The sequence below is a fragment of the Coloeus monedula genome, assembly GCF_965178545.1.
Source record: "Coloeus monedula genome assembly, chromosome: 1".
NCBI classification, from domain to species: Eukaryota; Metazoa; Chordata; class Aves; order Passeriformes; family Corvidae; genus Coloeus; species Coloeus monedula.
Window position 1 is genome coordinate 66,406,587 of NC_138781.1, and position 16,922 is coordinate 66,423,508.

Here is a 16,922-nt window from a genome sequence, read left to right on the forward strand (position 1 = left end):
CCATCCTACTGATCTGTAGCAAGGACAGTGGATCTTCTTCATTTTACATTCAATGTACAAACCCAGAAGGAACTGGTGGGACTTGCAAAATGGAAAAAAATTAATGTGACAGCCTTCCTTTGACTTTTGTCTTCAGCCGTCTTTCAATTAATGTGGTTTTTTTCCTCCTTAGTTCCTTTTCCTGTTCATGATGCAATACAGGCAATTACTTCCTTTATTTGAACAGCAGGACAGAGTGCTTCTTCATTCTCTTCCTGTATGTCTCACGTGACACTTCCCATTTTTCTAAAGGCTGGACTGAAGGGTGAGAGCTCCTCCCAGGATTGAGAGCCCTGGTTTTAGAGACTCCCTGCCCTGCAGTTTGTATAACAAGGCAGAATGGTCCGTGACATCTTGGACAGATGTCCAAAACCAATTACCAGCTTCTCACTCCTGGTACTTCTGACCTGTCCAAAATGGACAAATTTATTACTCTTTGTAGCTGAAAAGTTTCTAAGATTACAACTTTTCAAATCATTAGCATTGGTTCACCTGTAGCTTAAGCACTTCCATGTTACATTTGTTCTGACTGCCATCTACCAGACATCACCAGAATATGACAGGCTGTGTTTCATCTTCCCCAGAACAGATCTAGAGTGCTTTCAGCTGGGGTGAAAGGGATAGGAGAGAGGTGGGGACTGAGGCAGACAGTGCAACAAAAAACATTGGTGAAAGCCTTTGCTGTGTTTTACCTTGTTTTGGTTTTTTTTGTTTGTTCTGTTGTGTGTGGCTGATTTTTCACAGGTCAAGACCTTCTTTGCTGGAGTATTTAAGTTATCTCCTCAATTTTATGAGCATCATAGCAGGGCCTTGCAGCAATTACAAGGATTATATCGCCTTCATTGAAGGGAGGCATGTGCACATGAAACTGTTAGAAGTGAACTGGAAGCAGAAGGGTTATGACAGACTTCCTGATCCTTCTCCAACTGTAAGTTTTCAAATGACAAAGATTGATTGCAGAGGGCAGGAAAGTACAGCTTTGTACATGATTTTCATAATTAAAAGCTAAGAAGAAAAGCCACTTTTGGGTTATCTTGCCCTCAGTTATGCTGAGTTTTCTCTGTGAGTGGCTGCTGTTTTTATCACAAGGTCAGGGGTGAAGGGGCTAGTGTATTCCCCAAACAGGTTTGGCATGCAAAATGGGTCAGTTGTTAATGTGTGTCCTTTGTGCAGCGATGGGAATGGTCTGCAGGTTCTGACAATGACAAGTTGCGGTTCAGCTCCAGACAGAAAAGGAAATGACAGAAAAAACCAAAAAAGTCAAATCTCCCCTGTAGTGCAGGAGGTGTTAGAAGTACATGAATCACGGCTAAACACAAACTGTAGCCTGTCCAGGTGATTTGCAAGAGTATCTCACACACTTTAAGATGACTCAAGATACTTTTCACATACTTTTAACACTAGTTTTGTTTTATATATTTAAAATACTACTTACAACCTTCTTATAAAATGGCCTTCTTGTAAAGCAGGATAGCGTATTATGAGATCCAGATTTCTCTCTCTTTCTGTGCTTAAGGTGACACTGAATGTGTCGCTTTGTGAATGTGTGCAGAATGTCTCCTCTGATGTTGAGCATGTGCTTATGTATAATGATTCCTGTTGCACACAGTTGTCTTTCTACTGACTCTAGTGGTGTTACTTCTGATTTACATTAGTCTGACTGAGGTCAGAATAAGGCCTATATTGTGGAGTGTGAGAAATGAGACAACTCTTAAAAAGATTAATTTATTGAAAACAGAAAAAAATTGAAAAATTACAGAAATCAGAAAAATATAAAAATTTGGGATCCTATGGCTCGGTAGATGGTATGCCCCAGGAGCGCAGGGATTTGAGATCTTCTGGCTGAGACAGCACTAGACCTCAGGTAGAGAAAAAAACTTGCAGTGCTGGGTTGACTTAAAAAAATTACTAAAAGCCCCTTAAAAGGGGTAAGGCTTTTAATGCCCAGCACCGATGTCTCCCACAGCTAGTCTGGAGAGAGCAAGAGGGGAAGAGAGAAGAGAGCCCACCTCTTTGCTTCGTCCTTTTTATAGTTTTTGCTCCGCCCCCAGTCCGCCCACAGCCCGCCCCTTCGGTCCAAGGCGATTGGTGCTTTCCCTTTGATGGATCATCTCTGTCCACCAATGGCTCATCGTTGTCAAGGGGGGTGGTATCAGTTAGAGATAAGGGAATACAATACCTTCATTAAAATTCAGGTATTCAGGTTGCCATGGAACTTGCCTGCAGAGTAATGGCTCTGTAGCTAGAAATAGCTGCTGGCTATTAAGACTGGGTGGGGGGGTTTTGGCCTTGGAATCAAAATGCAAGTGAAACACCTACAAAAAGTATTAAAATACATCCAACACACCTCAGAACACTTGTAAAAGTATACAGTAAACACAGGAAAGGTAACTCTTATGGTGTACCAGTGGTTTGTAGCTTGAAAAGGGGCAAGTTTGTGATTTTTAACTGGGAAAATTTTAACTGGGAAGGGTGCAACTCTATTAATAAACTTTAAACAAATAGAAACACTGATAATGGAACTGGATTTTTGTACCTGGGCTGATGGGTTAATTGTAACATTCAATTTAAAAATAATTAACTCAAAATTAATTATTTAAAGCACTTAATATGCAAAGACCAAGCACAAATAGGGATTTCATGTATGACATGGAGGATGCAAGTCAGGAGAAAGTGTTAAAATCTACATAAAAACCAATTTCACATTACTTTATTCCAGAATTTGGAGAATATAAAAAAAGAGATCAAAAATCAAAAGTGTCAAAAAACACATGGTTGTTTTAATAGTATATTGCATTTTTATTAGCCTTTTGAGAACAAGTCAATTTTTATATGGTATCCAAGTGCCAGATTACTTTTTAATTATGACTGTATCAAGAAGGGTTTACTCATGGTGTGTATTTGCATACAAGCTTTGAGCTACTGCTGTGATTGTCCATAATGGTGTACAGGAAGCTTGGGAGCTGGAACAGAAAATGCTGGGGCAGATCACATACCCTGTATCAGTGGTACAATTGTGCTGGACAATATGACACTTTTTGGACAAATGATTTTTGGCAAGACCTCTGGGTGGTAGGTAGCTGGGTAGTAAGTCCTGCTGTTGCACTGAATATCAATGCTTTTGGCTTCCAGGAGGAACTCAGTCCTTAGTTCCAGGAGATGACAGTAAAAATAGAGATGATTTCTGCTTTCCACTGTAGGGCTTGTTTGTTTCCTTTCTCATTTTAGAATCTCCGCACACTGATGTGGAGTATGCCATGAAGTTCATCACTGATTTTGACTTGTCGTTGTCCTTCCTATCTATAGGTAGTTCAGTAAACCAAACTAAACTAAAGCTGTGACTCTGGCCTTTTCTTGGTCACCTCTTCTAAATTAATTAGTATCAACTTTGTCACGAGTAACTTTAATGATTCTTGAAGCCCATTGTTTGTGTATGTCATGAGCGCTGCCTTGTTCTTCCCCTTAAGCAAACGTTTCTAATGAATGTTTCATTGTTTGTGTTTTTCAGGGAGCAGTGATGTACAAGCTGTGTATCACACTAGTATCTCTCATTTTATTCTTGACGCTTACCAAGAACTTTCCTATGGCATATATTATTGATAACGAGTTTCTTGATAAAACTCCCTTCTTCTCAAGACTTGGTTACCTGTATGTTGTAACACAGGCAGCAAAACCAAAGTATTATTTTGCATGGACGTTGGGTAAGGCTGGCTACATCATGTACTTTTGTGTGTAGCAAATAAGTTCCTAAATGGGGGAGGGGACCTGAAACCCAGGGTTGGGGAGGAAATAAAATTGTCCCTAGACCTGGAGTTCTTGTGGGAGATGTGTTCCTTTAGGCAGTGGAGCCTGTGCTTGTTTGGGGGCTGATGCTAGGCTTTGCCTCTAAAGCACTGTGGGGTCCTCTATGCACCTTGGCTTTGAGCGGCCCAGAGAAGAGGTTGGAGAACCATGGGGAGCAAAGGAAATGTTAGGACCAAAATCTCTGCAAGGAAAAAGGAGAGGAGAAGGAAGAGGGCTCACTAAAGAGAGAAGCAGATTTTTTTAGGAGCCAGCTAGACTGGTGGTCAAAATAATCTTATTGCATTTTACCTTCTTCCTTTTACAAGTCACCTTTCATATCTGTGTGTGAGGAGTCAAGTCCTTTAGGCAAGGCTGAAAATATCCTGGATTTTTTTGCTGGTATTACAAGACATTATGTGTAGGGGAGATGCATATACCTGAAGCTGAGCAGGGTGTCACTGAGATGGGATGGAAATAGCCAGGGAGATTCATTGCAAGGCTGTGATTAAACTGCTGGGAATAAAACTGTCAGATCCAGGGAAAGCAGCCAGGACTGGCATGTGTGGGATGGGAAAGGCTTTGAGATAAAGAATGGCTTGCTCAAAAACTTATTTTTGTGGGATCCAGTTTTAAATTGTTGCCTGTTTTTTCTGGCATTATAGTTAACTGGAAGTCCATTATTAAAGAGATAACCTGAATTTGCATTTGTGACAAGACCAAGCTGTAGAGGCTGTAGAAATGTCTTACAAATGAGGTGTTTGGGGAAAAGTATGCATTGCATAGTGGAGGGTGAGGCTTCCTCTGTTCACATCCCAAACACAGGCTGCAGAACAGCAGGCACTTTATCCTTTCCCCGTTTTGCTCCCGGTGGCATGGCCCAGAGCATTACAAAAGCGCCTGCTGAAACGGCCGATAAATGCTTCCTGTCCCCAGGACAGGACAGGCACACTATTGTGTGGGAGCTGAGCTGGGATTCCTCCAGATCCATGGAAAGAAAGTTCAGCTTCTCGCTGCATTAGTGGTAGTCCTGGGAACTCGACTGCAAACCTAGCTCCGAGCTGTCAGTGAAACCACTTTGGGTCTCAGTGCCTCCCTCCAAGGAGCTGTGAAAGCCATACACAGCCAGAGCTGTTCAAATCTGCAGGGAATTGAAGCCCTGTGGAGCTTGTGGAGATTTGGGTTTTATGAGCAGTTTGAGGGTGCACAGTTGTGATCTTTCTGTGCTTCACACCTGCTCTGCAGACAGCAGCCTGGGAAGAAAAAGGCCAAGGGGTTTGCTATATAATTATTGCTCATCCCATGATTCCTGGTTCCTTGTTTTTGGCAAAGAAACACCAGTTAGTTGGTCCCTGCAACCCTTGGAGCAAGGAGGAGCAAGTCCAGGAGTCCACTGCTCTGGGGTGATGGTTATGTGCAGCTCCAGTCTCTGAGATTGGGCAGGATCCTGTGGGCCAGCTTCAGGCAGGGTTATTTTTTATTGTTTGGGGTTTTTTTTAATCAGGGAGAGAATTAAAAACATGGAGAGCATTCTTTCCATCAGTAAAATCTTTCTCATTTAGGAAAGTGGAAAACAAAACAGTTTCAGGTTAGAGGAGGTTGCTTATTTGTTTATTTATTTATTGTTAGTCTTGTTGCTTATAATTAGGTTCCCTCCCTAGTTTTGTGCATTAGAGCTTCTCCATGAGCTTGTGCCTGTACTCACAGCATTTACAAAGTAAAATCAGTTTTCATTCTTGGGGAAGAAATGCCAACCTTTTTAAAGCATAAACCAGGCTTGTATTTTGTAAATGACCCAGAAGGAAAACCCTTACCTGTATTTGCACTTCCCTTTTTCTTCCAATGATCTTCAGTGTTGGCTGCAACTAGTGATCCAGAGACAATAATGAATCCTCCCTTCTGTTTTCTTGGTACTTCAAGAAGGTATTTCTAACAGGGGCACACTGAAATCAGAATCTTGAGACCCAGTGATGAGGTGACTCCCGGGCATTCTGAGAGGGGAGGTGTGTAATGCCTGCTGTTATCCAAGCTTTTACTTGCTTTAAAGTAGCCAAGTGTGTAACTGAAGTTACTCAGTATTTTTTTCATAGACATGGTGAGGCACTTTAGTGAGACACTCAGAAACAGGATTAGCAAAAGGCTTTGTCTGCAGAATTCTGAATGACAGTATTAATTAACACAGCCATGTTGGAACCCTTAATAGAAATAGTAAACATATCTTTGAGATACTAAGTTTTTTTTGAATTCTAGAAAATGCTGTGACATCCAGGTGCCCTTTTGAGGAAAATGCTCTTTCATTTTATGGCAATATCTATCTCAGATGAATAATAAAGGCCAAATGATAGGAAAAGTGATTTCTAGTCATTGTAATTTTATTATTTTATTTCTTCTGCACAAGGAGTAGCTAGTCTTTCCTCTTGCGGAAATGACTCGTGTAGCCTTACAGTAACGCCCCTTTGTAAAGAAGCAGCTTCTCCTAGAAAGAGAGGTTGCTAAATCCTACAAAGCTGGTTTGAATGTTTGTTTAGTGCCATACTGACTTGTAAGAAAAATGTCTCTTCCAGCAGTCTGATTTTGACCTGTTTTGCTTTGACTTTGCAGCAGATGCAGTCAACAATGCAGCTGGTTATGGATTCAGTGGAGTTGATGAGAGAGGCACTTTCCGCTGGGACCTGTTGTCCAATTTGAATATCTGGAACATTGAGGTGAGATAAAGGAGTGGCTGCATTGGCATAATTATACAGAAGTGAGCATGATAATGGGTAGAGGCTTTACTGAAAGAAAAATAAATCTATGCTACCAGGCTGCTCCTCTTTAGCATGAAGATGTTTTGTATTTTATCTGTTGGACAGATAAAATGCATCTGTCTCACAGGCTTCCTCACGCTCTGTACTCAGGTTGTATTTCTAAACAGTTTAGTGAGAGCTAATAAATAATTACATCAGATATCTAATAAATGAGCAGTCAATTACTGTAGATCGTGGCTGAGCTCAGTGGGTCAGTAAATTGTTCACAGCTATGATTCTTCACCATCTGTGGTGTATTCTGTTTATTTACTTCTAACAATCTTTCACTTTTGTAGCTCAGTTGAGATGAGTGGTGGTAGTGAAAGAGGCTGCCATGAGTCGCACAGACACGTGCAAGGGCTGAACTGCCTCTTGTACTTGAAGAAAAGCGAGGGTAGGAGACATAACAGGTACAAAGCAAGCAACCTGAATGGGAGCTGACAGGGGCACACAGAACTTAGATGGGTGCTGATCTAGAGCACCATGTAGCAAGCCAGACTTTCTCAAAACATCTGTCACTCCTTCCTTGTGACTGCAGTATACTTTTAAGATCCATAAACCTTTTGAAAACTATTCATGTTTGTGTCTTTAATGTGAAAGATGGCCAATATAATTTGTTTGCCCTCAAGAATATTTTGTGAATGCCAGTGAGATGTGAAAATATTTATATGTCTGAGGCTGCTTTCTAAAGGTTTCTTTAGAAATAGAGGAGCTTCCCTCTGTAATTCTCTAGTTATGATTTTAAAAGTAATCACAGATGAAAATAAGTTGACTGCTTTATTGCTGAACAATCTGAGTAAGTGAATGTGCTGTAATAGCTCTTCTCAAAAATGAAAGAGCCCCTGTAATTCTTCATTGAAGATGCCAAAATTGGAAGTATCATTATACATTCCCTGTTTTTCAACATTCTTTCTCTTTTTCCTTTTTACTCATAATTAATCTTCAGTGTACATCTCTCCTTGATGAGTACGGATACACAGCCCAGAAATCCTTTACAATTTTTGATGACAGCAGCACCCTACATACCACTCTGAGATCTTGAATCTATATCTGATTCAGTTATGGGGCAGGAGATGATTCTTACTTGGGCTGAGGCAACTTCTGTTTGAAGAAGTAAAGTAAAATGCAGGCAGTACTCTTTAGTCAAGCCAAATGAAGGAAACAGGAGCCTTTGCTCCTCTCTACCCACAGAACTGATGGCCTCTCAAAGCTGACTTCCTTTACTGGTCACATGGGCAACAGAGATCAGAAATTGTTTCCAAGAGCATAAAATAGAGTGCTGTCTGATTTGATCATGCGTGCAATGAGAAAGAGAGGCTACAGAGACCATGCCTTTGGATAAGCCTTGAACCATCACTTTATGTGCCAGCAGCAATGCTGGGAGTTTAAGTGTGATTGTACAGATACAGTCTGTAAGTTCAGCAGGTATAGCCACCTGCATGTGTGAATTTACATCAGAGTTGTGAACTTGAGTGCTAAATGTGACTGTCTGATCTGTAGTAAAGATAAGCACATGGAAGGAGTTGTGCGGGCCTTAAAACGTGACAGGGGCTAAGCACAAGTGGGGGACTTGAAAGCCTTGGCAGCCAGCTTGTTTTGACAGCCAGCAACTACCTCCTCTCTTGGTAATGTAACAGGGGAACTTAAAGGAGGCCAAAAGAGAGTGACAATATTAGTTGGAAGAGAAATTGTATTTTTCTTGGCTTCTCTTGGTGCAGTAATGCAATTAAAATGTGGTGGTGCTGCATTGGGAATTGCTAATCATTTTAACTCCTTAAACGCAGAAGATTAAATGCTAGCTTTAAGGATTCTGTATGGAAGTTCAAAGATATCTGCACATTCCCCTTGGAAGCCTTTGCCCTTAATCCATTTCTTCAGTGTGCCCTTGCCTTCAGCTGATACAGCAAAATAGTGTGGTGCCACTGAATCATGACCCCGCTTGGCGAGGGTGTCCTTGGAGGTTTCTGCCAGCAGGTGAGGAACCAAGGTGGACTTGAGAGGTGAAGTTGATCAGCAGTAGGGGAACCGATGCTGAACAGCAGAGTCCATCAGTCCCCTAAAGCTGAGGGAACTCAGAGGAGGAGATATGGGTGGTTCTCTCAGGATCCTGGAGTCTACTCTGGTTTCTCAAGCTTAGCAGTGAGCTGAGAATTGGCTTCTAAATTTAATCCTAATTTTTTTTTGCCCATGTTTTTCAGTCTTCCCCCTTCCTTCTCCAAATAGTAATAATAATAACAATAATAATAACAACAACAAATGTCTTTTTTTTATAATAACACTTTGTTTTAGTAGTACTGTAGGGGAGTCCAGATTGCATAATGGGTGGCAAGCTATCTCTTCCAGAAATAAAGCTGTTTATGAACTGAAAGGAAGGCCAAGCATGTAAAACAAGAAAGCTGCTCACATTTCCCATTTGAAAAGTAACCAAACACTGTACTTAATTATATGAAACAAAGTGAGATTTTAGAGCAAGTGCCAAGTGTTAGTGGTGAGCCATCAGCCTAGTTAATGTCCCTCCCAAGTCATATTAGTGTAATGATAGATTGTGGCACAGTCTTCATAAAAGTTAGCTTCTAGAATTAATATTTTCCATGTACCTCCTCACTAATTTAAAATGCAAGTGGTATTTTACAAGCTTCATTGCTAACATTTCATGTGAACTTCTTTCTTAGACTGCAACAAGTTTTAAAATGTACATTGAAAACTGGAACATTCAGACAGCTGCCTGGCTGAAACGGTAAGAGTAATGAAACAGTAACGTGCTTGTGAGATCCAAAAGCTCTACATGGCCTGGAAAAACGCTGACTGGTGGCTCTCATAAATGTATAGCCTCTTGTTCTTTCTTTGTTTCCTGTGTCTGTAGCAGTTGGTGCAATACAAGGGTATTTGGTGCTGTAAAGTTTATTGCTGCCAAGTGTAAAATGCTCCTATTTTATATATGAGCAGCAAAGTCATAAATGAACTGTTCAAATCTTCCATAATAGAAAGTAATAGCATTTTGTTTTATCCCTCTCTTTCCTGTATTGTTATGTTTCCCATGCAGAGGTGAGTCTTGCTGTGTCACTGGGATCTCAAAATTCAGTGAGAAATAAGGTCAAAATCATCAGAGCCCCGGTGTAGTCTGGTTTGGAGTTACCCAAAGATGCTTCCCACGGAGTCCTTGTTTAGGATATGGGGAAGAGACCTGTAGCACTGAGATGATCTGATTTTAACCTGAGACTGTTAAGGCACATATTATAAATACTAGCATATGTCCAAATTTTATAGATTGGACTGTGTCTCATTACTCGTTTCACGTTCTGGCGTGATTAAAGCTCAACATACAGTCAACATGTGTCTGAAATGCAGGCTCAGATTTATTGTAGTTATTGTAGCTATAATGGTGTTAAATCTATACATCTTAAAAGTCAATGGCTACTGTTTTTCATTATTCAAATGATTCCTGGTAAGAAATGCATTATCTTGACTCATTTCTTTGGAACACAGCATTTGATTTAAACTTCAGATTGCCAAATAGACTGGGTGTTGTTTTCTTGAACTGTTATCCTTGCATCTTGGGAGTAAGATTTTTGCTGCTAAAGTTAGCTGGAATCCCCTGTTTTGCAATACTTTATGGCACTCCCTGTTGTTCCTAGCATCTGCCAGATAACTGTGCCTAAAAATAGCTCTGTTCACTGGAGTGAAGGGTGGGGTCACATCTCTTTGTCTTTCAACTTGCTCTTGATCTGTCATCAGAGTTTGGAAGGGTAATGTATGATTCCAGATAGAGATGTAAAGGTGAATGAAGTCTTGCCTGCCCTTTATTCCATTATTTATTTAAATGCCTTGAGCACCAGAAATATTTGTACAGGCACTCTTTGGATACTCATTTGCATATAAGCATGCTTCCTTATTCCATCTAAACCTCCATTTAAATGAAGGGAGAGTGCCTCATGCCCTAGTCTGTAACTGAGCCATGATAAGACTGCTGAGAACACAGAGTAAGACCTTACAAACAGAAGGATTTTAAGTGCAGTGGCCATTGTTCAGCCTCTTCTGTTTTGTTTTCATTTTTGCAGTGTCTGCTATGACAGAGCTCCCTGGTACCCTACGGCTTTAACATTTATCCTGTCAGCCTTGTGGCATGGTATCTATCCTGGATATTATTTTACGTTTCTCACTGGAATGCTTATCACACTCGCAGCCAGAGCAGTATGTACCTTTCATTGTTCTCCTCTAAGGCCTGTGCTAGACACTATCTAGCTGTCAGCTGCACTCTCACATGGTCAAACAGCTTGTCCCTGCTGTGAGCCCTCTTTCATGCCTTTGCAGGCTTGGTTTTTGCTGAAACTGAAACTGTGTTCTGTATTGATGCTAATTGCAAAGTACCCAGCAGTTAGAACCAGCACCAATTCTGGAGGTGATGCACTGCTGTCCCTGGCTGTCAGAGGAAATGCTGATTGAGGATACACAGTTAGGAGTGCCACCAGCTATGTCCATGCAGTCAAATTAGCTTGGGATTCAAGGTCATGTTGGATTCCAGACTTCTGCTGGGTCATGTTGCCTGTATGCTGGTTTGTAATTAACTCTGGGCCCAGTCTTACACAAGAAGTTGCTGTGGGTTGAGCATTAGCCCAAACTTGAACTTGAACAATTTATGTGGATACAATTGATGCAGTAAAATGATCTCTGTGTTTATGGGCCTTATTTTGTGTAGAGTCACCAAAGACAGAACAGGGTTCATGTCTCAGTCTTGTTAAATTTATCACTGCTGATCTTTCAGGCTGAACCAGCCAGTTGTGCAGGGCTGGGAAGCACCACTATTGTCTTTTGGAGTTTGACTATGGATCAATAACCAGGTCAATCTGAAAGGTGAATTAAACTAGTGACCATTATTAACCACTCTTGCTACAGCAGGCTGCTGAACATGTGCTTTGCCTCTCATTTATGAGGATTTCACAGATGTGAAACTGACTTAAAATCTCTAGGGAACAGCGCACACTTGTAGGTATAAGCATTTATTTGTCCATTTAAAGTAGCTTTGTTTTACTGCTGATAACCAGTCCTCCCAAAAAATAATGTGCCAGACACCCAGAATGAGACAGTCTGCTCCTGTGGTCATGACAGAGTAAACTGGGGGGCCACTTCTCTGTTTGCCACTGGTTGACTATGAGATCTTGAATATGCCAGTCCATACACTTCTGTATTCCTGCTCTCAGTGCTTTGTAACTGGTGCATAAACCATCCTGCTGATGGTAAGCAGAGAGTCATGCACTGCAACGTGTCCGTGTGACTTTGCCTAAGAAATGAATTTATATAATTTTCTGTTAACTTTTCCCTGACCTGCAGATAAGAAACAACTGCAGACATTACTTCCTCTCCTCAGTGCCTCTGAAGATAGCCTACGACGTTGTTACCTGGGCAGTCACTCAGCTCGCTGTGTGCTACACTGTGGCACCCTTCGTTATGCTGGCTGTGGAGCCCACCATTAAGTTTTACAAGTAAGTCCTCTCCGCTTGGCTTTATTCTCCAGGGTGGCATAGACTTTTGTTAAATAACCCAAACCACATGGAAAGGCAGTTAGCATTTCATCAAATTTGAAAGTTCAGACAGGATGTTTGCTAAAGTATAAGCGGTGATTTTTGTACTTCTGTAACGTAATGAGATTATAACAATGCCAAAGCTGAGCACTTTGGTTGTTCTTCTCATTCTGTGTCCTTACATGACCTGTCATATACTCAGTTTCCATCTGCAAAACAGCTCGTTCTCAACCATTAGCAGTAACCAAGGCTGAAGAGGTTAAGAGTAACGTGAGCTGGCAGTAGGAAGGAGGTGAGCTGAGCAAAGACCAGGCTTCCAGCTACTGAATGCGTGTAACATTCAGTTACATTGCATTCAGGAGGTGTGATCGATCAGCAGGAGACGTGGAGGGCTCCTGGCAGAGCACTGCTCCTTGAAATGAGTATGCTTTTCATTGTGAAAGTTTGCTTCTTTTCTTACAAAGTGAGTACTTCCCCGGACTCCTTGAAAATAAGAAAGCACTGGTGTTGCAGAGCACATTGAATGTGTTCTACTAAAACCGAGTTGAAATAGAGAAATTGAGAAAATAATTAGAAAAGGGAGACTGGAGTACATTGCCTTACTTTTCTTTCATTGTACTGTCAATAGAGAGTAATAGCTTTTGGTTCAGAAGAAAGACAATTCCCTCCTCCAACATAAAAGACACAAAACTAGTAGTCAAGATAGCTGCTGTCGGTTTGGAGTAGGTTGAATTTCGACACTTTCTATTCCCGTTTCTTAAAACATTTGATTTCAACACAGAAAACCTACCATGTAAAAGTTACTCCCAATCTTTCTTAGCTTCATTTCTTAATAATTTTGCCCTGGTGACTTTGAACATAGTTAACATTTAAACTTAGAGACTTGTAAGCAAGGAAATGTTATGCTTTTGGATTAGGGCGTGAATTTTTGGAGCACTTCACACCACAAGCAGTGGTCTTAAGCACCTTACAAGGATATTAAGAGCTATGGTAAGAAGTATAAATGAGACCACAGAAATGTGCATTGCTATGTTTAACAGCTGGACCATACTGCTCCCAAATGTTGTCTTCCCCAAGCTGCCAGAACCTCATCTATTTGGTTTAAGTAATTTTTATTTCTCTTAAACCTTGTGTATACTGAGTTATTTGAAATAAAAATATTTGATGTTTAGAAACATACCAAATGCAGATATCTCTGAGCAGTTACCTTCAAAAATGCAAGCCTTCTGTAAACATCATTACCTGACCTTCTCCAGTTAAAAGCTGAGTGCTTTGATTTATTTCAGATCTCAGCACTTCGATTGAATTTTTTTCTTTCTGTCACTTTTTAAAATTTTTTTGAAGCATGAAGGGCATTTCTTCAGAATATAGCCCTGTATGCTCTAACATTAAAAGAGAGATGGGCTGAATAAGTCTGGGGTTGAATTACATGGGTTTATTTGAGCTGTCAGACTTTGGATTCTAGGGTTTGCTGATGGTTTCCTTGCCTCATTATCATCCACAGCAGCATTTTCATCCATGCCAGCAGACACCATATTCCGAGACTGTGTGAAATTCAAGGGTGTACTTTTGTGCTTTCTAGGTCAGGTTCATAAATTCTGCATTCATCCCTTAGCACTAAGTTCTGCATGTTGGGGCTGCACAATTCATGTTATTCCCAAGAAAAATATAATATTCTCCTTCTGCTTTTGTTCCCAGGTCTGTGTATTTTCACATGCACATTCTAAGCATCCTGGTGTTGCTCCTGTTACCAACCAGACCTCAAACCCACTCTGTAAGAAGAGCTCAGAATCAGGCCATGCTGAACTCTATTAAAAGCAAAGACAAATGATGCCTCCAAAGAAAACTGCCAGTGTTGGGAAATCAAACTGTTGTATTGTAAACAAACAAATAAGAAGAAAAATGGGTTGCAGGAGGATCGAAGTACAAGACAAGTGGCATTTCTGTTGGCTATCTTAAAATCTTACTAGAGAGGGCAGAGAAGAGCCTGAATGACTGTATTTCAAATTATTCCAGTTAATGGAGATTTTACAGGCAATGTTTACAGGCTCATGGGGCATTTCATTTTTATAATAAATATTTTTATGAAGTGTTTTTATATATTTAAACTTTTTCACAGAGAGGCATTTTTTCTCTTTTACAGAAATACACAACTATTAATCAACAAATAATCTTGTGATTAGAGGGAGGGACAGAAAGCGGCTACTAAAGAGTTGGACCAGCTTCCTGATAGCCTGGTGCTGTGGGCAGCTGGCAGGAGAGACTTTTCATCTCTTGGTTATGGAGAGAGATGGTGCAAGTAGAAGACAACAGGCAGGGGGTTGCTCAAGGTGCTGGTGCTGACTTGTGCCCCAGCAGGGGGAAGGGGGAGCGGGGCTTTCCCCGGCAATCCCCGGAGCAGGGACTGCAGCCTGAGCTGGGCAGCAAAGGTACTTCACATCCTTCAATGTAACACCTGCTGGTGATGAGGGCGAGACAAGTCCCTTGGGAATCGGTGTCTGGTAACTGGCTAAGCCAAAATTTAAAGCCAAGTAAAAGAAAAACAAAAGGCAGAAGGGGGAACTCAATCTAGAGTAAAAGAAGGGACATACAGCCTGTGGTCTGTAGAGTTGTCCTTCTCTAATGACGCAGCTGGTGCTCATTGCTACATCAGCCTTACTTTGTAGTCTTAGAGTGACACAGCACTTCCTTTTTGGTATCAAAATAAGTGAGGAGCCATTCAGGGTTAGTGTTTTAAAGCTTGCAGTTATGGGTTAAATCTGAAATAACTTTGTAGTGAATCAGACTGTTCTACTGAAAACCATCCCATCGTATGGAGGGGTTACATTCCAGCAGATAACACTAATAGGAAACCTGAACAGTAATTATCACAGTCATAATAAATCATTCTCTACAAAATGTTGTGGTGTGATATGATCACCACAAGAGTCAAGACTGAGTCCTTGTATGATCTTGACATCTGACTTAACTGTTGATGCAAGTTTCCCTGCTTGTAAAGTCCTTGACTTACAGGGATGTTTTGAGGCTTAATTCCTAAGTGCTTGTTGTGCATTGAGATAACCTGCTGCAAAATGCTGTGTCAGGGTTTTTTATTATCTTTTTTCTTAAATCCACTTACTCCAGTAAAGTAGACTGGTACCACACATCAAAACCAACTAAAACATTTTTTAAAAGTGCTTTCCAGGAATGTTTTTATCAGGATTTTGTAGAAGCAGTTCCCTTGTTAAAGTATTGGTATTGCTTTATCAACATTTAACTAATGTGTGATTAAGCAAAGAATCTGCTGTTTACCGCGTTCTGATTTTTGTGTCAGATTAAAATTTTGCAGAATCCTAATGTTTTGAGAAAAAACAAATCAATGAACCAACAGAAGTTCCAAAAAAAGTGATTATTTTTCTCTTGATGGGGCATTTTTGTCCTGTGACCACATCGTGATTTAGAGCATAGTTCATGGAAGAGTTTATTTGCTAATTTATTCTAAAGGGCAAGATGGGATTAAAAGATTGATCTGAATAAACAATTTGCTTTGTGTCACTGCCTGGCATTATTGATCACTGACGTCTAATGTGAAAATGGGTGAGTGGGTGGGTGAAATCTCTCATGCTTGTGAGGGAAGATGTTCAGGTCTGCTGAATTTTGCACAGCAGCTGAGCTTTCCATCCTGCTCCTGCTGAAACAGAGACAAGGTGACCCCTGTCTGTTTTTGTGGCAGCTTTGCCCTTACCTTTGCCGGTCCTCATGCGTGTGTTCTTCTTGTGGTACCAGGCTCAGTGGCATCTTAGGCGTCTAACGTTTCCCTTGAGGTCTGGCTGTGCCATCCTTGTTTCCTGTGTGAGGGAGCCAGGGTGCATTCCCAGAAAGGGATGGGGACTTGGGTGCTACTGGCCCTGGAATCCTGTGGGCTGAAGCCAGCCTGCGATTGCCTCCCAGAAATGAAAGAAGCAGTGTGAGCTCTGGCAGAGCCAGCAAAATTCATATCAACTCTGGGCTTTGGCAAAACTGTGGAAGGCAAATGTGCACAGCAGGTTGGCCTTAGCACCTGCTTTGGAAAATAAGTGCTCTCAAAGGGGCTTGTGGGTGTGTACCTGCTGCTCTGTGTCCTGAGATCTGCCTGCACGGCTTGTGCCCTGCTCTGCAGTCCTTCCTGAGCTGTGTGTGTTCAAGAGAGGCCATGTATGATCAGTGGGGTTTCTCTCCTAGTGTTTCCCCAAGTGAAACTTGCTTATAGGTAATGCCAATGAGTTATGTTGTAGTTTCAGCTCCTATAATGTCAAGGCTAGTGGGCAAACTCTTACTCTGCTGTCATGTTGTCTTCTCAGCCTGAACCTCTCTGTGCAAACAGGCACCCTGGGAATCAAAGAGAACCGGTCCTACAGACTTAATGTGATATGTTATGTGAACCGAAATTGAAACTGGCTTTTTGAAACATTGCAGTTGCAGGGAAACTTGCTGGTTAAATTAGTCTTAAAGCTGGGTGGAAAAAAAGAAAATCTAAAATCCTTGCTGTACTGTGTTACTGTGGACTAGGCAGCATACCTAGGCAAATGCGGCAGTCCTGCAATTAACAGAATGGATTTAAACAGCTATGAAATATTCCTTTGAAAAAAAGGCTGTTAGCTTTTAGGTTATCTTGATCAATCTATTGTATTGAGCCTTCCTCCCCTTCTTCTCAGGGGGATGATATTTTGTTTTATAGAAAGACTGCAAACAGCCACTACTATTTAGAGGAGACTTGTGCTAGTAATGTGCATCTACTTTGCACAGGAGTATGTAACTCAAAGAGCCAAAGTAGAAATTC

The 16,922-nt window shown here is 41.1% G+C and overlaps 1 protein-coding gene across 1 annotated transcript in view; it reads left to right on the forward strand.

The window, feature by feature from the left end:
- MBOAT1 (membrane bound glycerophospholipid O-acyltransferase 1) overlaps positions 1–13,955 on the forward strand; it is a gene marked incomplete at both ends in the record, with an annotated part of 55,161 nt that extends 41,206 nt beyond the window's left edge. The window contains 7 exons of the mRNA XM_082282706.1: positions 784–967; positions 3,548–3,740; positions 6,421–6,524; positions 9,278–9,342; positions 10,664–10,796; positions 11,934–12,085; positions 13,823–13,955. Of these exons, the coding sequence (XP_082138832.1) occupies positions 784–967; positions 3,548–3,740; positions 6,421–6,524; positions 9,278–9,342; positions 10,664–10,796; positions 11,934–12,085; positions 13,823–13,955 (964 nt within the window). The remainder of the gene's footprint in view (positions 1–783; positions 968–3,547; positions 3,741–6,420; positions 6,525–9,277; positions 9,343–10,663; positions 10,797–11,933; positions 12,086–13,822) is intronic.
- Positions 13,956–16,922: the final 2,967 nt, after the last annotated feature.